Below are 24,252 nucleotides of genomic sequence, written 5' to 3' on the forward strand. Positions count from 1 at the left end.
AACAAGAAAATATGCCTTGTAGGAAGACACTAGATAAGCTATTTAGAGCAGAATAAATGATGCTATGAATCTTATCTGGCTTTAAAATCACTAAATGTCTATGGCCTGAAGACAAAGCAGCGAATAGCTCACCATCTCATTAGACCAAGAGCTATACTGAGTGAAATCAGTTGAATTCCAGCCCTGGAGGCCTCTGTCCTCCCACTGCAGGGAGCAGACTGGAAATATTTTTCAGATATTGTAAATATCAGAATGCGAAAGTATTTGCTCAGCAGAACATAGACCTCATCCATTGATGAGGTGACAGAAAATGGTGAGGTTTACTCAGAACCCTTCTTTTTAAAAATGCTGTCTCTCAGAGGACCATACAAGCTAGTGGTAGATGATTACAGAAACAATTAAAGGCATCTAATATAATTAACATCTAAAGTGCAGTATTTAGGCCCATTTCAGTGCAAAATAGCATGGTTTTCTTTTCCTTTCAGAAAGAATATAGTGAAGCTGCATGATAAGTCTGAAGTAGAAAATCAATTTGGCTGTAATCAGATCTTGTTTGCCATGAAGGAGGAAATGAGGGAACTTGCCATGAGCAATGTGTGACTCAATTTCCTGGAGATGACCCTTACATGTGGAAGTGAAGAATGGCCCAGTCCTGAGTCACAGGCACCGGCAGACCCTGAGCGAGCCAAGGGTCCTGTAACACCAGCTCTTACCTGCACTGGGTGTGTTTGCCACAAAATGTTGTAGCATTGCATTCAGTCAAAGCAAAAGGAATATTTCGAAGGAAAAGACGCTACAACATATTTTTTTGCAACACCTTCTAGATAAAGTCGTAAGCAGTCATTAGAGCTCAGCTGAGTTGATTGTCATTCCTGGCCTGAATGATTAGGGGATATCATTAATGACATTAAGGTCTTACTCTTTTTTTGACTGGCTTCCTTTAATGGCTGCTAGACTGTAGCATCCCCAGGGCTTTCATTTGCAGATATCCAGTGTTCCCAGCTCCAGCTGCTGCAATGGAACATCTGAAGACTGGTCTACAGCAGCTAAAATAAAGTTTCCCAGACATTGACACAACCAAAACTAAAGCAGCATGTGAAAGATTAACCCCTGGCAGTGCTACCCCTGAATCAGTAAAAGAAAGATATTTCTAAACACAGGTACAGCACAAAATAGGTTTCATAAATGCACCTGAAACACTTTGAAGGTACTACAAGAATTCACTTTCCACATTTACTTTGGCTTTCTGTGGACTGTTCAAAGATGTTGCTTCTTAAAGCCTGTGATATGTAATTTCAGTTCAGTTACTTAGATACCTGACCATTTTATTTAATTCTTTATATTAATTACTTGACAATAATTTTGGTAAAGAACACAGAGGAAACTGGGAATGAATGGCTCTGGCATTGATGTAAATGTGCTGATTTCATAGGTTGGTGCTGTGGCAGTTTTAGGGCATATTCACAAGGGAGAAAGCATATCAGTTTATTTGCTGCAAGAACTGAGGAGAAGGAGAACCAGTTCTCACCTGCCTGCGAGGTGCTCTAGTCCTACAAGCTGACTGTGGTTCCAGTCCTTGCCACTGAATATGGAGAGGTTCACTTATTATTTTGCCAATAACGTCTATATTCCTTTGTGATTTTGAATCCTTCCCTTTTCCAAATGTCCTGTGCACAATTGGGGTGCCCCAAGTTAAAGAAAAATATTTTACCTTACAATTGAAAATTTTGTTCAACTAAAGAACTGAAATATACATACATCTGTGTATTTTCTATCTAAAATGTGTGTGTGCATGTGTATACTAAAGACAAAAATATTGCTTTTTTTTTTCTCATTGCTATCCTCCCTCCTTAGTGTCTGATGTGGATTTAGCATATTGATCAGATCCAGTTACAATTTCATGTAGAGCTTCACTCAACAAATACATGCAGGAGCAAAGGAGTTTGTTGTGAAGTAGCATTGTGAAACTGGGCTCAAGATGAAGCCAAGAGCTTAAAACAGTATCAATACTTCTTGAGTGAGGCCTGCATGAACAAGCACCTTTGGAAGGGAAAGGAAAACTATAAGGCACACATGTAAAGACTTTTCTATTTAGAAATGAAAAATTTGGTCAACTTAAAACAACAAAACCCTGACCCATTAATCCACGGTCAGTAACATGCATCTGGTACAGATAATCATAGTGAACAGAGAAATGCACAAACTTCATACTCAGAGCTTTCTGAAAAAGGCAGATGAAGACCCTTGTGAAAGTTTGAGCCTTGTTGCAGACTAATTTACCAAAAAATTATGAGAAAGTCTTCCTAGCCAGGCAGGTGTTACCATCTCTGCTCCCTGTCAGGCTCCTGGCATCTCTCTCCAAAGCAGCTGGACCTAAATCTATTGGCAGGAAAGCACTAGAGTAAATAGATGACTTCTCACATGCAGTATCATATTAGACACTGCTTAAGCTATTGTGTATATTCCGGCTAGCCATCTAGTTCTGGAAGCTTTTCTTCACAGGCATAGAAAAATACCCCATGATGGGCACATCCGCTCTCTTGTACCACAGCTAAGAGCATCAGAGTGATTGCATTCTTGTTTGGTGTTGTACCAAAGATTTCTGTGGGGTTTTGTGCTATTAATCAACATAATAGACTCTGTGGGGGCAGCAGATATTTATGTACCCTTTCTGTCAATGCAGACAATGAACATTGCTGTTGTGTGGCTGAAGGGCTCTTCCATGCCTTCAGTTCAGTCCCACAAAGTCGCCAGGACTTTGCTGTAAGCAAATGAAACACAACAGGGGAAGGGTTTGGCAACAAGTGGCCATTGATAGGTGGATCTGGGGCAACACGGGCAACAAGAACACCCACAAAAACTGTTGTGCTGTCCCCAGGAACACAAACTAACTACTTATTAAAAAAAAAAGCTCCCAGTTCAGAGCAGTTGATGGTCCACACACCAGGTCCAGCCCACTCAATAACTCCATCTAACACCTTGCTGTTCTGCTGTAGTCTCCAAGTGAGATAGCATGTTTCAGAGGCCTGTGTTGAAGACTATTAGCAAAACCTCCAGGCACTCAGACCTGTGACAAAGCCCTGGAGGTGACCCAAAATAGTTACTCACAACTTGAGCAAGCAATACCCAGCTATTTTTTGGTCTAACCAACATTTCAGAAGCAGTGTTTTACACATCCTGCACTTGGTTAAAATCACCCAGTGAAAGGAGGAAAAACATCTGCCCAGTCGCATCATCTCCTGCAACCCAGACTGGAGCCAAATGAGAACCTGGACTGTGCAAGCATTCAGCCATGCTTTATTGCAGTCCCCACTGTGCTCAGTGTTAAAGGCCATACCATTTCAGTGAGTAATCAATATACTAATATAGCCAGTAAATGGCAAGGAGAGTTCATATTTATCTTGTTACTCCAAGACTGTTAATAAAGCTGAGTTCGCAAGCCTGTAAAGAAGCCTGCATTATCCCTATGACTGCAATGGAATTCCTTGTTGGCTCCCCATTGGGCTGGCCACAGAGAGAACAGGAAAAGATAGTAACAGAGTAAATAAAAGTAAACTGGGATAAAGCCAAGAGTAAGGCCTACAAATCTAGCAGAGCAATCTCTGCTCGTAAGTATAACCTACCAAGAGGACACACTGAACATCCTTTAGCCCAACAGAGAAGGACTGATAAATTCTCAGTATAAAAATACCATGATGTTCTCACAGGCAAAAAACATTTAAATTGACATCTGTTTTGCTTGCAGGAAAGTAGTGAAAGTTTCATCACCAATACATTAATCTAGACATTGCTGTTTCAAGAGCCAGTGCTTATTTGGAATGTCAGTGTGAGCCATTTGTTCCCCACTGCTTCAGAGTCAGGAATCCAAAGACACCAGTTTGCCTGTTGCTGAAGTTTAGCCAACAAGACAGTTTTGCTGGGATAGTAGCTGCAAACTTAGGGAGGTGATGTGGACATGAAGGATATTTTCTGATGATGAAACAGATTAGAATAATTGACAATAAGAAAGAAAATATAAAGGTCGATGGGTGGAAAGAGAAAGTGAAAGAAAAAGAAAAGAGAAAAAAGAAAGAGAAAGCAGGAAAATGAAAAAGAAAAAAGATATGACTGGTACCACACAGAAATTCACTGCAGGACCTGTAAGAGGCTGGATGCTGTAGGGAGAATTTAAATGTGATGTGCGAGATAGGTAGACTTGGTATATTCATCAAAAAAACTGCCTTTCTTAGCCCTTGTTTTTGTAAAGAGTAATGGTATGACACCAACAACCTCTTTACTCCCCCTCAGCATTTCCCAGAGGTCACCAAGAGCCAAACTGAACTGCAAAATCAATAACTGTTCAGTGTGGCTCCACAGACCTGTTGCAAAATATCCATCATGACTTCATGGACCACAGAGCGCAGGTAATAGTTTAGGAGCTGTTGCAGCATATCCTTCTGGCAAAGCATAGTGCACCAGAGACAGATTGGACCTCTATGCAAACAGCTTATCTCCAAACCATATGAACTACTGGAACAAGACAGCAATTTGTATCTGCATCAGGGCTTTTTGCCAGTGTAGCTGTGTAAGTCAGATGCCACCAAGAGATGGGCCAAGAAAGCTTTACAGCAATCCAAGCCTGGACAGAGTAAATTTCAGTTTGACTTTTAAGTCTGTAAAACTCCAAAGACGTGAGCTCATCTTTGTAAGCAGGACCCAGATCAGTTTGCCTGTGCTCAGGGTTAGCCAGCATGAGAAGCAGAGCTGCGTGACTGTGTCAGTACTGACATATGTCAAATGTCTCTTCATATTTGTCAGACACTTTAGATCACCTGCACCTCCATGCACCCCATGGCCACACAGCTGTCCTATGAGCATCCCACAGCGAACACACCACAGCTGGAAAACTGCCTTCAGCTGAAGGGTATAACTTCCAACAGCTGGTCCTCAAGCAGAGTAAAGTCAGGTTGAAGGAAGGAGATGGGGCATCTGGACTGTCTCCTGTCTGAGTTGGTACCTATCTCCCCACCATGGTAATTCTCTCCTGGGCTTCCCTGTCCACCCGTGGACATCCATGCTAAACAGCTAGCCCTCTTTTAAGTTTCCCTAGGAGCTGCACTGTGTACAAGCTACCTCCTGAACTGAGGAGCAGGATGAGTGCTCTCAGACCCTTTCCCATCTCTTCTTTCCCCATCACATCACAAGGCAGCTCCAGCAGCAGGTGAGTGCAGCACATCCTGCTCTCATCAGCAAGTCTGGTCCTTGCTGAGACTCTGTACTTTCAGGATGTCAATTTTGTTCTGTTTATATGCTAGCAAAATTACCATGTTGCTTTGCAAGCAAGCGAAGCTGCTGAATAATCAGTCTGTCCAGCCACACTGACAGAGACTTCAGGTCTGAGAGATTTCAAGCAGAATGTTGCTCCCCAGTGCAGGAGCTATTAACTTCCACGAACTGTAGTGCTTTTCTCCCACAAAAGCCTCACCACTTTATGAAAAAATCAGCAAGAACCTGTGTGATGTTTTTAAGCCTCTTCTATTAATATTTCCCAGCTCTCATTAATTGCAGGTTGTGATCAGACAATAAGCACCAGTCTTAGCCCTCCCTTACTCCAGCCGTAGCTCTGTGTTCGTTCCAGCTGTTTGCCTTCATGCTTATAGAAAGCAATAGTCCATGGGCTGCAAGAATACCATTATTATGAGCAACCTTCTTACTAAATGTTTAAAATCTTCCTGTTGACTAATGGGTCGCACCCTTTCTCCCTTTCTTTCCAGCTGAGTAGTTATGATGTAAGCAGATTAACTGGTTAACTAAAAGTTGCTAACACAGATCATATCCTTTACACAAAATAACCCTAATACTGGAGTTCATCCAAAGGTAATGAGAAAACATTTCCATCAATGCCAATGGACTCAAACCGAAGTTCAAAGTGAATTATAGGAAAGGCATAAATATGCTGGGTGTGATCAATAAACAAAGCCATGTTTTCCTTCATTTGCAACAGAATCTGCCACCAGGATCCCTGAAAATATTGGTGCTCCTCTTCCTCCTTGCCCTTTGAAGCATTCACCACAGAGCCCCATGTTAAGCACTGCCACTTTACCTGCTGTTACATGACACAGGACAGCTTGCCCAAAGAGGCAGCATATCTCTACTGAGACCCACCAAACATCAGCAGCTGCTGGATGCTTCACCATTGCACAGACTGGAATAAATAAAACAACCCTAAACCCCTCTCAGTGATCCATGACAAACCTACCCCAGTGCTCATGGTGAGGAGGTAGGAATTCTGTGTTTTCAGGTCCTAGCACTTTATGGGGCTCTGCTGGTGGCTGCAGAGACAGAAGCAAAAGTCCCCCAGTCTGTGTGCCTGATAGTAGCAGTGTGTGCAGCTCATCGCTCTTGGGTTTCTGTAGAGAAAGAAGAGATTGGCATAAAGGATTTGCTTTTGTTATGACTTCAGATTTCCTTCTATTTGGGTTGAATAGATGTGCTTGGTTTAGTATGCACATTGTAAGACACGTGCTAATGTACCTAGCACAAGGGGCTATTGGCATTTTATGATTAAAACACAGGAAAATGAGGCCACTGGCTTGTGCATAAATAACATCTCTTGTCTCTGTCTTCCAGTAACTGTGACTGTGGGAGGACAGCAACACTTGCTGGGACTTTATGACACTGCAGGGCAGGTAAGTGCAAAACATTTATCATTTTCCTTTCCTATGTTTGCTTGTTACTACCATATGCTGGCATTTGTCGTTCATGCTGTTTGTGTTTGGGGTTTTATACAAATACTAACAACTAGCTGTGAGTTACAATGGCTGAACTGCTGACCTTCTCCTGTTTTCTACATTGAGCTTTCGTTCTGGTTCAGCAATAAAACACACAAAAATGCACTCATTCCTAAGACTGAATTTTGTCTAAGGAAAAAAACTAAAGCCTGATTAGGCTGGTCAGCCTCCTATATATCCAACTTTTACTGCAAATATGACCTCTCATACACAGTCAATGTTTTCTTACATTTACCACAGGGTGGCATTGAAGATACAGAGAATTCACATTTTCAAGTTCAGAAACCTAATACAATACAGTACCATCCTATCGGTCACCACCTATTGACTTTTTTGACCCAGCCAGATTGGCATCCATCCCAACATCTTCCTTCGAGGACAAGGATGACCATTACAGGAGAGTCTGTACCTCATGCTTACCTAGATACATAATTCTTTCACTGTCCACAGTCTGATACAGCATGCTTGCACTAAAGGTTTGCAGAACGACTCTGGTCTGTGGGCTCATTTCATCCCCCTTTACAGGAAGAGAGTGTTTCTCACCACCTTGTTCTGCTAGTAGAAGGGTACAAGAGGGTACAGGGAGTGATATATTTTCATGGTGAAACTTTCCTATCTCCAAATGCCAGCAACTGACAGAGTAAAGAAACAACCACAGCCTGCACAGAAACCTTGCAGAAAATCACCTACAGAGAAGCGAGGGAGTAGGTCCCAGCTCCCTCCTAGCCTGGGAAGGTTAGAACCCACATCTGCCAGATCCTCCAGTCACAGCTGGAACTGGAGGCACCAGGAGAGGAAAGCAGATCTGGAAGGCTGCATCACTCCCTGGGACCCAGGAGCCCCGGATGCAGGTCTTTGCTTTCAGGAGCACTTCTTGGCTGTGCTTTTTTTGGCCATGACTTACTGCTATGAAACGCATAAACAATGCAGAAGGAGACCCTCCTGTCTCAGAAGGCCACATACTACAGAAAATACTTTGCAGCAGGATGCAGAGGTCAAAAACCCCATCAGGACAAATGGTCAATTCCAGAAAAACTCACACTCAGCAGGACTGGGGCTTTTATGCTTTGGGTATCACTTTTTTATTTTATTTTTTTTTTCCTTTTATTCCATGTGTGTAGGCAGCAGTGGGCACTTCATAGCTAGCTTGGTGGCACTTACCATCCATCCATCCTTTCTACGCACATGATGGAAACAGATGATTCAAAACCAGTCCCACAATATGATGCAAATCACGTATGCCATATTCCATTTTGTATTCTGCACTCATAAGTGCAGAGCTTGGAGTGTCTGTCGTGATCCAGCAGCATGGCAAGCCTTTCCAAACGAGATGTAGTCTTATGTTCAGTTTTCAGTCAGCCTTAATATTTCTACTTTTTCCCCACAGGACTGACAATTCCACCTGCCACCCATTTCCTTAGTGACGCACCCTCTTATTTGTCCTCTGTAGCCAGAAGAAACACTAATCTGTGACAAACTTCCCCCCCGCCATCCACAGTCATTTTGCCATCTCCCGCTTCAAACTAGCCAGAACACCATCTGCCCCCAAGAACCACTTCTAACGCATCAGGCTCATTTCCCTTTTAGACCCTGGTCCAGAGGACGTGGCCATCTAGTCAAAACTCAGAGCATGAATCACTTCTGGATGACCAGATTCTATCTCCATGGAGGCTAAAGGGATGATGCTTCCCACATGCTCAAGCTATAACAACAGATCATCTGGGTTGTTTCCTCCCTCCTCCTTGTGTCGTGTGGCTTTGCAAAGGCATCAGTGTGAAGTCATAGCCAGAAATAGCATTTGACATTACAATGCTATAAAACATATGCTAATGAAATAACAATTGGAAAATGTACTCCTGCAGCAGGACCCTTTGTCAGCCTGAAGGGAGAGCTGGCAGAGACCCCAGATCTGGAGTATCTGGTTTTCTGCATCCCTGGCACAAACAGTTCTAGGAGGAAGAAAACAGTGGTCTGTTGTACCCTAGGCAGGACTCAGGTGTGGAGTGCTTTAACAGGCTGACATGGCAGGGAGCCTATGTGAGACCAGCACAGCAGCAACATAAATAAAGCAAAGTTTGCTGTACTTTTTGGGCCTGAATACTGCAAGGCTGATGGCAGCAATAGAGTGGGGAGGGAGCAACACCAGTCGATGTGTCTCAGCTCTGGCAAGTCACAGTCAGGTAATTCAGCGAGGCCAAGGTCTGGAGCTGGCAGCAAAATAGAGCATGAAACAAATTAATAATCATCTACAGCCCAAGCCCATGGGGACTGAGGTCCATTCCCAAACACCACTGCCTACAGCACCTCTGGTTATGTCCTATACCCATGCAGAGTCCAGTCCCTTTTTTACACTATTCATTTGTTTTACTTCAACCATCTCTCAATAAGAAATGATGCTGATGCACCGTATCTCATAGTGGTCCGTTGGAAGGTTTTATAGCCTTCTCCTGGAGAGCAGGTACAGTGATTGGATGCTTGGATCCAATTGAATCCTTGTCTGATGTGGTTTGGAGGCTCCTGCCAGTCCACAGACATAGGCATGTACAGAAGCCCAGATCAATTCTTCTCCACCACATTTATGCTTGTTCTTTAACACATCCATGCAAGCCCCATGTGCCCTTATGGGCGATGAGACCTCTGCTGTGTGATGCATGACTGTCCCTCCTTATAGTTTATATAATGTTCTGTGCTGCTAATTCAAATCAGGAACGCTCCTCCTGAAAAAGTACTATTTAGGGGCTACAAAGGAGCAAGCCAAACAAAATTAAATGCACTCTCCTGTAGCTGTCGCTGCCAGGCAGAGCACCTGGGGCTTTCAGTTTGTAATTGAAATGGTACAATAAGTTCCAGCCCCTCTAAATATGCACGCCTGGAATATTGAAACTGGTTATAGTTAGCCAATTGGTTTCCAAAGAAATCCTGAATCATGATTCCTCGAGGGCTTGCTGCCACCGCGTGGCTATTTTAGGAAGGTGATTTGCAGCAATTAAGCGGCACAGAAAATACCTTTGCCAAGCACCTAGTATCAGCCCATGTAGACTATGGTATAAACATACTTAATTTCAGATTTTAAAATCTGGGTTAAAATAATGTCCCATAATCAGGCCAGGTCTTCCTAACCCACAGCATCCCCGTAAAATTCATCTGTCTCCATAATGCAATTGCTCCACTGATCCCATGATCTTGACATCCACTTTGCCTCTATTAACTCATCTGCTGCAAGCTGGGTGTCATCTCCAGAGCCTCGTATAAATCTCCTCCCACCAACTTTGCTTCCTCATGGCCTGTATTGCTGATGTTCCCACAAACATGTCTGGGGTTTTTTCCCTGCCGTTCCCTGAACACGGAGAACCCACTCTTTCTTGGAAGCTGATACGCCCAGACACCGCCTTTTGTCTTGTAAATCATTCTTCCAGTTCTTCGAGGCTGGAAGGACATAGGTCAGTTGATGAGTCCTCTGGCTTTACCCCAAGTGCTATGGTTGAGGGGCTGGAAGCTGTAACTGGTAATTTTCCTGCTGAGGTGGGCTTGGGAAAATGAACATCCAGTTAGACAAAACAAAATATTTTGTTCGTGGTTCAGGATGTTTCTTTAAACTTCTTTTTAATGGTACACAGCTAAATTTGGCCTCATGCTTCCTTTCAGAATAAATAATTAAGGTTTTTTGTTTAGAAAAGGTAGGAGCAGACTGTTCTTACATAATCCATTAATGTTTTTCTGAAACTAGTGTTGGTACAGAAGTAGCCTCGGCCATGTTATCACTGCATACTCAGTGAACAAAAGACTTTGGCAAGAAGATTTACCAGTCTCAACTCATAATTAAAGCCCTCTCATTTGCTGATGCAATCAAAGCAAGACAGAAGCAAGGCTGAATTAAAGCACCATCTAATCTGGGCACACAGTGACAAAGTCCTGCATCAGTTTCTGCTGCCAGACAGGCAGCAGCTCGCATTGCTCCTGCCCCTAATGTGGGTTTTCCCTGCCTCAAATAAATGTTTTCAAGTTCGAGCACCTGCATACTTTTTTGGTTTTCCTTTTTCATTGAGTTGTTAACTGTTTCAGTATCTGCAAAACAAAGCTGCACCAGCTCAATTTGCATACAATTGTAACTAAAAGAAACAATACTGTAGAGATTAGAGGCTTGCCCAGAATGCAGAAACTATAAACTAAAGAACTGGGTCTCAGTCAGGCTTGACAACAACACATATTGTTGTTCCCTACACTCTGTGTTCTTTTCCCCCTTTTTAATTCTGGACTCCTCTAGAAAAAAGTCTTCAGAACAGCAGCATCCGTTTCATTGCACTGAAATTTTCTAACAGATTTCATTGAAAAGAACCCTCCAGACACAGCTACATGTGTTCTCACTATCAGACAGAGCCAGTCTATTACTTTCACCTGGTTTGCAAAACCTCTGCTCACTTTCAACATCTCAAACCTGAAAATAGAACCAAATTCTTCCTTGAAACTCAGCTATCAAAGCCAGCTCACAGCGTGACACAGTTGTGCTTTGAGCTGCTTGAAAATTCACCCTTTTCACAACTAGCCCATAGAGAAACCATCTCTTTTTCCTCAGTCCAGGGCCTGTGGAAACACTGAATCACCATCAGTGATTTACCCAGCCACTGCAGGCCGGATTTGATCTACTTTGTGCTTTCAAGATGAGTGTCTTCTGCTGACTGACACATTGCTGCATACCATAACACGACTGCAATGGCATCAAATAGCTCAGAGACACCATTTGTTGTGTATGGTCATGTCTGTAATGCCTACTGGGGAATAGAAAGCCCATAATATTAACAGAAAAGCCCCTAGTGATGTGTGCTATCAGCAAATATCATTTAGTGGTGACAGTGAAATGTTAATTCCCAGGATGATATCACAGTGCCAAAGGGCTTAGGCTTGTACACACAGCCTCGAGATCAATTTCTGTTATTCCACTAGTGATGAATGCTGTTTAGCATTACCCTCTAAGCCACCATCACCACAGATAATGGACACACAAACAAAATGTGTTAGTTTTTTCCGGTAAAGATGCTGACAAAAACAGGTGTCCCTGGCCCCTAGAGGTGATTTTGCCCTCAGCAGCTATGCAGAGATTGTAAATGTGCATGGGCATGGAGGGGCGGTGTTGAGCAGTTCATCAATTGCCAACATGATGCCTCCATATGCAGTTACCCGCAGACCGTAACACACTTGCTATTTTTCCCCTGCAGGAGGACTACAACCAGCTGAGACCCCTGTCCTACCCTAACACCGACGTCTTCTTGATCTGCTTCTCAGTGGTGAACCCTGCCTCGTATCACAACGTCCAGGAGGAGTGGGTGCCCGAGCTGAAAGTCTGCATGCCCAACGTGCCTTACGTCCTCATAGGAACACAGGTAATCCTTCTGTGGGCATTGCCAGCCATCGCAGGGGTCTTCAGAGCGAGGGGATTCCTACTCCACCCCAGGGGTGGCTAGAGGCTGAGCTTTGTGGAAAGCTTGCCTATTTAACTTCTGATGTGAAAAGCAGCTAGATTAGAGGAAAACTCAGGGACTAAAATGGAAACCAACATGCAGGTGTCCCATACTAGTCACAAGAGGCGAAACTCATTCATCTGTTTATTCAAACGTATATAAATGGAGCAACAAGGCATAAATGTTTCTGACAGGCCTTTAGTGAGGAGAAAAAAAACATCAGAGTTTGTAGTTAGAAGCAGAAGCTAAACTTCAAACTAGCTTTTAAGAACAGGAATAATTATCCAAATGACTTACTTAGAGATATGGGAAGGAAATAACCTCCCTTCAAGTTTTGGTATCAACACTGCAATTAGTGACTCACTGTCCTGCTTCTGTTATTGTGGATGTTGGACAAAATTATCAAATCACTTTATTTTAGCCTTGAAATATATAAGTCTATCTATAAAAATAAAGAAATTTTTAAAAAGCCTTAAATATGGGTTTGTCTCCAGGACACAGAGCGGCTAGAGACTGAGAAAAGTATGGATATGACCACCCAGAAAACGTCCAAACACTGGACAGTAGCCTAAGCCAAGCTAGATAAAAAGAACAAACTCTAGTCAAAATGAAAATCTTCATGCCATAGGAAAGTCCAGTTGTTCTAACACTGGCTTTGTTTTCCACATTGGAGTAATCTAAGTCACCTATTTTGAAATAAAAGTATTGCCCTTTGGATCACACTCTCTGAAAACGGATGGGTTTGAAATGCCAGAATGCTTCACTTTGATGTTTTCCATGGAAATAAAGGATTTTGTTTCAAGTCAGTCAGACTGAGCTGTGTCTGTCTGGCCTGTTAGGATGTTTTTCGGGTGATGCAGTGCAAGAGCAGGCTCCTCTTCCAGTGTGTCTCAGACTTCCACCAACGCTTTTCAAGATGCCTTGTGAGAGCCACTGAGAACTGCATCTTGACTGTACTGCAGCTATCTGAGCTGTGGCCCAATAGCTTGACAATAAGAACTAATCCACATTAAACAGAAAAAATAAAATTAAAATTAAAAAATAATAATAAATAAAATAAAAATTAAATTAAATTAAAAAAATAAAATAAAATAACCCACAAACATGTGAGTTCATTTCCAAAGTATCATCTGAGACTATGACAGAAGCCCTTATGCAAGGACATGACTGTGAGTTTGTAAAGCTATAAGTATCTGTCTCAAGCATTAGAGCAAGGCACTTCTAAGCTCAGGGTTTGTGTATTTTCTAACTAGATCGATCTTCGGGATGATCCTAAAACTTTGGCTCGGCTGCTTTATATGAAGGAGAAACCACTCACCTACGAGCATGGAGTGAAGCTAGCAAAAGAGGTAACAGCTTTTTCTGGGCTCACATGCTTTCAATTCATCACAGCTTTTGATGGGGCATTTTTGTTAAAGGTGAACTCCTCTGGGGCACATTGGTTGGTCCCAGACAGAGATTAAAGTCTCTGTTCAAATAGGCTGGATCCAGACACAGCTTGTGTTCTGAGCCTGCTGTTCCATTGTGATACCCAACTGAGCTCTAAGCAAAGCAACAAGGTATAGCAGTGGCAAAGGGGCAGCAAAAGAGATTTTACTGCCTACTCTACCTAAGTCAAGTTTCTTGTTCAGACTTCAAGCAGGATGCGTGTGCAGCAAACCCTGCCCTGTGGTCACTTCTTGCCAAACTTACCCCTACCCCTGACAAAGCACAGACAGCTTGATTCTCACTCAGCCACTGCATTCCAAGCAGCAGAGAAGGAGCTCTCACGGTGTCTGTGCTATTACACCTTTTCACGGGGAAGGTAGGGGCATTAAAAGCCCTTCTCAATCCCTGAAATACAGGCATTTAGACCCCAGTCTTTTCCACCTTGTACACTGCTGTTGCTCTTACAGACTCTGGCCCACAAAGGCCAGCAAGGGCATCCACTAGCAGAATAAGCTGAATAAGGAACAAGGTTGCTGAATAAATTGAGTCTGCTTTCCCAGGCCACTCTGTGTGCTTGTGTCATACCAGCACTCCGGGAGACTCCCATCTCAAGACAATGGTTCGCAATTCCCAGAAACCAGATAGAAGCCTTCCCCCAGGGAGCAGCTCCCTGGTATTGCAGGAGGCAGGAAGCAAGAGCGACAGGTCAGGGGAGAAGAGCCAAGTATATGAAGGGGTTCAGCTAACAACCCAGCATCTCCTTGAAACCCTCCCCAACTGCACAGATGGGAGGCCAAGCTCCTGGTCCAGCCCTCAGACATTTGTGCATCTCCCCTCTCTCTGGAGAGTCACAAAGAGAAATCCTGCTGCACATTAACACCCTGTGGTGAGATACTTGTGTTGATGTTCATCCCTCAGGATGAACACCTGAGTTTGTTCCTTAATCCCACAGGCAGACAGATACAAAATGGAGCAATTATAGAACCCCCTTTCTAAAGGTCTGGGCTTCCCTTTGAGGCAAGACACGTATGAATGTAAATGGATAATGGAACAGGATCACTCAGTCTCTCCCACCTGTGGGTACTCACATTTTCTCTGCTGTCTTTCAGATTGGAGCACAATGTTATCTGGAGTGCTCAGCTCTCACACAGAAAGGCCTTAAGACTGTCTTTGATGAGGCAATCCTGACCATTTTCCACCCCAAGAAGAAGAAGAAGCATTGTGCAAAGTGCCATAGGTGCTGCACCCTTGTGTGAAGTCACTTGGAAAGAAAATCAAGATGAGTTCAATGAAACAAAGCGGGTTAGAAAGGCAATGAAGGTCACATGAAACTGAAATGGGGAACATGACCAGAAAGTGGTCCTTCTTACCCAAATATAGGAGCCCTCTGTTCTGTGAAACCTCCAAGTTGAATCACACTAGGCCAATTCATGTCTATGTGCTTTCCTAAGCCTCCAGAGTTGTATGCAGCCTGCTCCCACTACTGCAGACTGCACTGAGCCAACAGAAACCAGGATGCCTGCTCCTGCTTGACTCTTCAATTTAGGAATAAGGTGAAGGTGGCATGTGGAAAAAAAAAGTTCTAAAGGTGGTGAAAGAAACAAGAGAAACTCCATTTCTGGCCTTAAGCAAGAATCAATTAAAATTAGGAATTTCCAGTACTTAGGGATTGAATCTGAATTGACTGAAAGCACATGGAGTTCTGTAGAAATCTAATATGTAAGATATACACTATAGGTAGGATGTACTTTTTAACTACTTTTCTTTTATAAGACTCACTAGTTCAGGATATTCTTTAGTTTGTTCAGATCACATGGAAGCAAAGGTGGAGTGATTCCAATATTTTTTCACTTAATGGTGAAACCTTACAGCATCAGGATGTTGCTGCACCCAAGCTATCAAAATGGATCAACATTTACCTCCAGACTTAAGGAATGTTCTTACAACACAAAAAAAATGCAAATATCTGTATTTTTACAGGGGAATGTTCAGGCTGAGCCATGTTTTCATAAGCTGGGAAAGGAAGAACAGAGTTGTAGCATTAATGTACTGAAACAAAGAAAGTTTGCCACCAAAGAATATAGCCCTGGACATGAAATAGCAGCATGGAACAATCTCCCTTCCAAACTGAGAACATGAATAAGACACATTGCCATGGCAACTGAAAATTTACCTTATAGATCAGCTGGATTTCTACATCTTACCCAGCAGACAAGAACAGCGAAAGCCAAAAAGCCAAAGGTCATACTGACTTCAAGTGCATTAAGGTGATGCAAATGCCTTAAGATTTTTTTTCTTTTAATGGAGTATCTCATGTAAAGAAAACATCAAAGTTGAGATGTAAACATGTTGATTTATTGTAGCCGTCTTCCCCCCATTCTTTACTTCCTTCTTTGCTCCCATTTTTCCATCTTCATTACTGTGGGTGCTGTTTAAGTTGCAGCCCGGCTGCAGTTAGCAGGAGTGAACTTTCACAAAAGTCACAGGTGATTGGCTGCAGCTGACAGCACAGAGATGGGATGTCCAGACCTTAAGGGAAGGGAAGCTGCCTGTTAGCTCTCTTTGCTGTTGAAGAAAGTGTGTCTTTTCAATAAAGCCTCTCCAGGGAGGCTGTACATACTGCAGCAACACAGATGCTCGGAAGTGAACTTGATGGATGTCTTGTTACTTGTATCTGCCTTCAGGTACCCTGGCAATACCATGAGACTGTCTTGTTATGTATTCCATTCCCCAAGCAGAAAACCACAGCACCAGCAAATACAGATTTGAAAACCTCTGGTGTAACTTCTTGCAAAAGCAAAGCCTGTAGTTTCAGAAGTGCTGTAGCAGTAAGCAAGTAACAGCAGTGCACCTTCCTAGCCTTCGGGCATTCCCATTCCCCCACACCCCACTCCAGGGGACTGCCAGCCCACTCCTCAGAAGCACAGTAGCATGGCTGAGCACATACATGCAACCAGAAGAACTCATGCAATTAGTGGTGAATTATAGACTCACTGTTACTTGAAGCAGTTAGTGACTTCAGCAGAACTGTAGGAACTGCACCCTTGGCACAGAGAAGGGAACAAGCATGATGCAGTGCCCAGTCCTGCAGTCATCAAGGGTTATGAATCCAAGCTCCTTTAGCACAAATTCACTTTACCATGGACACCTACAGAAACCAGCTCTGACACCCAGAGGTGTTTCCAGGTAGAAATCAAGTTTTCTCTGACCAAAGTGATCAAATTCAAGGCAAGCGCATTGTTGCCATTACCCAGCCAGCTTTCACTCACCATCTCTTTTTTGAAGCACACAAGCATGGATGAAAACAACATTATGCTAAATCAAAGACAGACAAAAGAAAGATTTCCTCACTGCTGTCATTCTTTTTCCTGTTTTATATTTTGTTTTATTTGTTTCATATTTTGTTTATTTGTTTTATTATGTCCCAGACATTTGCTTCAAATGGACTGGCTGACAAAGCACAGCTCAGAGTGAGGACAGTGCTGAAGCCTGGTGAAGGATTTCATAGCCACAGAGGCTGTGTTGCCATCCCCAGGCAGAGCAGTGAGTATTCACATGGCTGGGAGACTGGCAATCAGCTGAACTATAATGTGTAAAGAGATAGTAGGGGAGTGTGAGGAAAATTAGGAGTGGAGTCAATCGATAAATATTTAGGTAACGTTTGCTGTGTTACAACATAACTAGAAGTCCACTGAAACAAAAAGAAAAACCTTTCAACAGATTTCAGAGAAAATTAGAGGTTTGTTGTGCAGCCATTTACTTCAGTGGAAATAAAACAGGATGATTACTTCGTTTTAGCTCATGTAGGTTGCTGCAGAGCGCTAGCCTATATACAAGTCTCTGGTTAAAGTAAGTGAAGTCTGTTTCAGCTGAAGCACAATGCAAACATTCAGATTGGAGCTGCCATAAACTCTTAGAGCTTTACAAAATACATAGGAAATAGAAATCCAGACTGACAGCTGAGCTTATCATAAAATAATGAGCACACTGGAAAAGCACAATCTAGCATTCCCTCCATACCCAAAGAAAGCCACAAATAATCAAATGATATTTTTGTTTGCCACCAATTATCAGGGGTGTCTGTTAATACTAATAGGATGGCATGGGATAGGAATATACAATAAAAATCAAATAGGAAGTTGTAGCATTAACGTAACTGCAGTGGCTCGAGGAAAACCAATTTAAAAACACATGGTGATGTAGAAGCTAAAATGGTACTGTCCTAATGTATTAAACCACGGTATCCTGCCCAAATAATCGCAACTCTGTTTGAAACTACAGTTTTTAAAATAAATATTTTAAAAATAGCTATGGTTAATTCATACCCCATAAACATTATTGCTGTATTAGATTATGTAGATACACTTATCCATGCACTGTTGATCCTTACTCAAGGATCTGCCCTCTTACCCTTATTATTTTGGGGAGGCAGGAATAGCACAGGCTAATAGCTTTTAAAAAGGGATTGTAGGCAGATGGAAGGAGGCTCATAGACTATCTGGCAAGTCCTACCTAATACGGTTTCTAAAAGCCAACAGATGGTGTGTGAAGAGGCAGCAAAGCTTATTTTCAGAAATATCACAACACCAGACACAGTGCAAGCACAGGCATAAGGCAACAGATATAAACTTCAAGATATTTTCAAGCACCATTAGTAACAAGAAAAGAAAATCAATAAATGATTGCCAGGTGAAAGGAGACAGGCTTGCTCAGTGTAAAATGAGCTAGAAACCAAATCCCAATTTCACCTTCAAAGGAGCACTGTTAGGAGAGTCATAGAGGCTATAAACTGTGGGGAGTGAAGGCGAACGCTGTAAGATTTGCATGGAAAGCAGTCTGGGAATGAGCTCTGAGGCCTTGATGCTTAACGAGCCCTGGGGCAATAATGGGAATGTTGAAAGACAGGAAAGGGAAACAAGCAAGCCTTGGGGGGATAGGCCGGGATGTTGTTGTGGCTGGGGAGATCCGCATGCTGAAGCAACTGAAACACCCCAGTCTGGTGAACCTGCTGGAAGTGTTCAGGAGGAGCAATTCAGTTCAGTTAGAACTGGACCTTCCTATGGCATGAAGACTTTCATTTTGACTAGAATTTATTCTTCTCATCTAACATAGCTTAGGTTACTGCCCAGTGTTCAGACGTTTTCCAGCTCATGGAGAGCTGTGTGGTTGCAGTATTAGAAGATCAGATGCCGCCTGCGCTTCCTCCTGAACACTTCCAGCAGGTTCACCAGATTGGGGTGTTTCAGTTGCTTCAGCATGAGGATCTCCCCACCACAACAACATCCCGGCCTATCCCTCAAGGCTTGCTTGTTTCCCTTTCCTGTCTTTCAACATTCCAACTTAATCACCCCAGGGCTTGTTAAGCATCAAGGCCTCAGAGCCCATTCCCAGACTGCTTTTCATGCAAATCTTACCGCCTTCACTCCCCACAATAAGCCATCCCTGGAACCTGTTTGACAAAGTCCTCTTCATGCAGCCAATGTCAAAACCTTTCTGGACAGGTTTGCCTGTGATAATAGTTGCTATCACTTCAAAAGCACTTACTGGATCTGCTGGACCCTGTAAAATCCATCTCCTTTGGCCTCATCTGAAACCTTAATGTTCTACCAGGAACTGTTAATCTGAAACTGTCCCAAGGGGTTTTCAAGCAAACTCTTGCAAGGAGATAATGGAGATACCAGGTATTAGAGAGCGATCTCAAGACATTAGAGTTGTTATCACATTAAAGCAACCTGCAGATGTCTCTGCCCTTCAGAGCACTGCTAAAACAACAAGCCAGTGGAACTGGGGCAACCAGTTCCAGCGTGATATGAACGAGGTACCACAAAGACTTCCACAAGAAAAATTGGGGAGAACCCCATGCAGGTCCATCTAGGAGCATTTGTTCAACCAGATATAAGTCTAGCAGATGCAACTTCACCATGCAAGCTGCCATGTCCTTACAAAAGCCCCTCTAATCCCGTCTTCTTCCATAGCTTACTTATGGTCCATCACATTTTCTGTAGCTTTTTCCCCCCACGTGGCACAGTAAATACCACTTGATTCACCATACTGAAACTTCATCTGGATTAAAAATAAATTGCAGTGGCATCAACCGAGTCAGGTTTGTGTAGAGGCACATTTGTCTTCCCCAGCAAAGCAATCAACATATGCTCATGTTGGCCCAGAGATCTTTTGTTCAGTAAACATGCAGCATGCAGGAATCTGCCTGCACATGCCTTTCTCTCTAAATTTTCCTTCTCCATGAAGAGGACTTGTAATGTGTTTTATCCTACATAAGAAAGCAAATCCGGAAATCACAGAACGTTTTCTTGGTTCACAACTTTCTAGGACTGGAGGAGCATCTGTTGTGACAGGATGTGAGCATGGAGCAAACTGTGTCAGGTAACTTCTGGACACATTTGACCTTTGACGGTTGACACATTTGACATTTGTAAAAATGAAAATGAATCTCTACTATAAATGTTATTTTACTCTTAGTGAATAAAGGCCCTCTGAAAGCAGGAAAAAGCCTCCACTCTTTTCGGTAGTGGCTTGTGATCTCAGCTGTCTTCACTTATCAAAACAATAATATGAATAGAAGTATTTTTGAATCAGAAAGTGGGACAAAACCAATTAGAAGCAACGAGCGCAATAGAATGGCATCTGCACTTCTGCTTTGGGGGAGAGATGCAAAATCAGGGCCTAGAGCTACAATTAGTCAGTTTGATCCTAAAATTTAAATTTCCTTTTGAATATTAAGGGATGCTCATAACTAGGATGAAAAAAAATCCTCAAATACTCTTTTCTTTGTTTCAGTTAAAGCTGTCAGAAACATGTGAACAAGAACCTATTTCTCCTGGGCAGTTCCAGGAGCCCGAGTAGAACAGCAAAAAGAGTCAGAACCTCATTGTCAGAGGAAAATGAGCTCACAAACCCTTCTATTACAGAGCAACAACCAAAACTCATATGAATTTCTGTCAGTGGTGAAAAATCCCTTTACCTTTGAAAATACATTAACAGAAATAACTTTGAAGATGACTCCCACCCCTTCTGAGAATGTGCAGACTGTAATACAGTGTTTGGCTGCTTCTCCTAACTATAATTTTAGGGTGGGATTTTCAAAGATTCTTTATGTTGGCTTTGTTTCAATTCTCATGATGACAATGGAAAATTTCAATGGGGTCCACACATGACTAATGCAGAAAGCATCTGAGTCTTTCCTCCTTTTCCGCCCTTTATTGTTGCTGACCAAGCTTTCAGCAGACAGATACACTGAGCCAGGTCCAAGAGCCTTTTATACCTTTTGGAGGTTGTGGACTCCTTGAAGAAGTTGGGCATCTCAAGACTTTGCTGGTCTGATCTTCAGCTTGAGCTTTGGAGACTGGATTTGTAACTCTTCTTTTCAACCATTGCTGAAGCTGAAGATGAAAATGATGATAGTAACAATGTAATATTCAAGACAAATGGTATCTTATCTTTTCTGAGTTTGACACTGCACTAATTGCTGTCATTTAGCTTCATTTTTTCCTATTCAGGATGCCAAATTTAATTTTGCATTTGGTTTTGCCAAAGATCAGTTTGAGCTCTTGCTGATACCTACTCTTCTGAATTTTGACTTTGATCAGAGGTTAATGAGTTTGGAATAAACAGTTGTCACCAGCCTACAGTTTCCAGATCTTTCAACAAAGCAGTTATTTGTACTGATAACATGTAGAAGTTTTTGTCTGATGTCTGTCAAAGTAGTTTGGGTGTAAGCCATATCCATAGCATGACTGTCATACCATCTTTCCCAACACTTTTCCCCAAAATAGACAGATGTTCTATCTGTATCACAGAACTAGCAGGCACTGAACTGCCTTGTCAGTGTGGAGTAAATGAGCACAAACTTTCCTCAAGCTTGTAAATATTAAATCATTAATAAGCAATAACATTAAGCAATGTGTAAGGGAAATGACATTGGCAGTCTCCTTCACTCGTGAACAGAAGTGATGTAAGGTGGTGAGCCCAGATTGCCAGGTGGGAAATGCTTCAGAGCAAGGTATAGCATGGTGTCCATGCTGCCCCAGCATGTATGGTGTGATCCTGGCAAAAGCCTCTGTGGAGTCACAGTGGGATACCTGGGGCACAGCTGCACTTTGTGAAACTGGGAGAGGGTCAAAGAAGGCTGCAGAGGAACAGGGAGAGGGACCTGAACTGTCCTCGAGTGCAAGGTTAACTGAATCCAGTTTAACCTTTTATAATGTTGATGCACTTGTCACATACAAGCATTTCACTCAAAAAAATGCACTTGTCACATACAAGTATTTCACTGCAAAGAGATTCTCTGCTCTCCTGAGAACACAAAGACAAGAAAATTTCTTTCCTTCCTTTTCGTGTAGTACTTCAGCAATACTTAAAAGTGACAGTGCAAAAAGTTATTCTAATTGAAGCAGATGTAATGACCTCAGCACAAATCAGGACATAACACATCATTGGTCAGCTCTTAGCAAGATAAGAAAAAGAGTCATTTACTTGATGTGACCAACTGAATTTTTCTCTCTTAAAAGCTATTGTTTGCAATATTGCTGGAGTATGGGCCTGGTAAAACCAAAGCATGAGTACTAAAACATTATGTTTGACTTTTGAATGGTATATCCTTTTTTCTAAGATTCATGAAAATTGTAGAATTTATATCAAAGCAATAAGATTTCAAACCAAGGAAATTGTTTTTTCCAGCAATTACATTTCTCCTAGTTTAGAAAGTATGTAAACACTATTAGTTTCCTATTTACAACACACGATTCTTTACTCTTTTGCTTATCCTCTTTTAAACATGTAATTATTGTATATTGTAACTGCACATTAATATCATCTATTGTACATAGTTTTATTTTAACAAAATAAATGTATTACTAAGTATTTTGACAACATCATTTAGAGAAGGTGTGGTGCTCTTGTTTATTTTCTCAGATGTTAATCACATAAAACCTGCACAACAATTCAGATACGAAAAACATGTACTAACATATAGGGCTGCCTTTTGATAGCTCTGGAACCACCTGAACCTTCCAGTGTCCCCTGCAGAAAGTCAAAGAGGAGGTGACACTGCCGAGGTTTGCTTGTCTCGGGCATGTTCCTTTTGGGAGTTTTCCACTAGGAGTTTTGAGGGGAGTTCGTTACGCCCTGACAAACCTAACACACAGATTACAAAACTCTTTGGTAAACCCTTACTGATAGTAAGAAGATGAGGAGCTGTGTAGCCTTTTGTTCAGCACACAGGGTAGGGTTAATCCGGAGAGAAAGTGAAATGCTGAAAGGGCTGAAGAAGTTACATAAGGAAAGACAGCCCTTAAATGCTGGACTGGAATCAAGAATATGACTGGCTCTAGTCTTCCAGGGATTCAGTGCAGCAATGTGGATTTTGTCTAAAATAAAAATTTAAATTAAAAAAAAAAAAGTTTCTTTGCTTTTCATTAGCATTGCTTTCAAGACCAGAAGCAATCCCATTGACCAGCTGGTCTGGTCACCAAATTAAGACTATAAATCCCACCATTCCTGAACAACATCCCTAATAACAATTGGGCTAAAGAAGTAAGTTTCACTAGAGAAAGGCTTTTTCACATTTCTACGGTCTGCAAACCTCAGCAAGCTTAACCAGCCCCTGCTTGGGGCACTCACCCGCAGAACAAAGGTACCAAGTTCTAGTCCTAATAAGAAGGCACTGCAGCATGAATACCTGAATGCTATAAATAGATATGTCCCCAGAGGAGCCAGGACAATTCAAGAGGGCACATAACATTTATCTGCCCTGGAGAAAGCTCTGGTATTAATAACCAGACTTTCCACAACCAGACTTTCTCTGGGAAGAAGCAGCATAGAGAAACTGCATCTGGGATCAACAACAAGATACTAAATACATCTGCCAGAGCAGAAACTTCCTAAACTGCTGCCTGCTAAAGCTGGGTGGATATAGCCAGGGAAGGATATATACAGCCCTGATGCTTTCACATTTCCCTGAGGATCCACTGCTGGCTACTGTCAGCAGCAGGATACTGGGTGAGACAGCCCTTTTCTCTAACCCAGGGCAGCAGTTCCTATGTTTTCATGTGAATACAGTGAGAGCAGGACAGAGCTGCTTGTCTCATCCCCCAGAAAACAGTCAGTGCAAGAAACGTGTCCAGGGAAGCACACTACCCTTCCTCTTATTGTCACTCAGGTTTGAAAACAGGGTGAAATATCCTGATTCTGACACAGGCAGTCTGTCTGGGCACACCAACTGCAGCATGGGAATGAGGGGAGCTGAACTGCAAGACCCAGGGGACTTTTGTAACCATCATAGAACAGGAAAGCATTGTGAAAAAATCAAAGCACTGCATGACTGTGACTATTGATGCTCAAATTAAGAGAGTGACAACAAGCCTGAGAAACTGAGTGGTGTGCAGGATACAGATATGACTCATTACAAGCAACCTGACAATCTACACATTCCAAAACACACCAGGAGGAAAATAAGGCTTTATTATCAATCCCACTGTCCAGAAGGGAAACTGAAGCACAAAAAAATCCACCGATTTCTCCCTACTCACCTGGGATGTTCATGGCAGAGCCAAGAGCCAAGTACAGAGTCCCTAAGTTAC

The 24,252-nt window shown here is 42.5% G+C and overlaps 1 protein-coding gene and 1 long non-coding RNA gene across 2 annotated transcripts in view; both read left to right on the top strand.

The window, feature by feature from the left end:
* The window catches only part of RHOJ (ras homolog family member J), a 56,934-nt gene extending 39,896 nt beyond the window's left edge, over window positions 1–17,038 (top strand). The window contains exons 2-5 of the mRNA XM_061376501.1: window positions 6,610–6,668; window positions 11,984–12,148; window positions 13,480–13,575; window positions 14,764–17,038. Coding sequence (XP_061232485.1) covers window positions 6,610–6,668; window positions 11,984–12,148; window positions 13,480–13,575; window positions 14,764–14,910 — 467 coding nt within the window. The 3' untranslated portion in view covers window positions 14,911–17,038. The remainder of the gene's footprint in view (window positions 1–6,609; window positions 6,669–11,983; window positions 12,149–13,479; window positions 13,576–14,763) is intronic.
* Window positions 17,039–21,917: 4,879 nt separating this feature from the next.
* Window positions 21,918–22,548, top strand: LOC133224572 (uncharacterized). The gene is made up of 2 exons (XR_009728883.1): window positions 21,918–22,013; window positions 22,051–22,548. It is a non-coding gene; the product is annotated as an uncharacterized LOC133224572 (long non-coding RNA).
* Window positions 22,549–24,252: the final 1,704 nt, after the last annotated feature.

This window comes from Neopsephotus bourkii, unplaced genomic scaffold (genome assembly GCF_033783945.1).
Source record: "Neopsephotus bourkii isolate Nb327-2 ecotype Australia unplaced genomic scaffold, CSIRO-AGI_Nbou_v1 NB_1707, whole genome shotgun sequence".
Taxonomy (NCBI): domain Eukaryota; kingdom Metazoa; phylum Chordata; class Aves; order Psittaciformes; family Psittacidae; genus Neopsephotus; species Neopsephotus bourkii.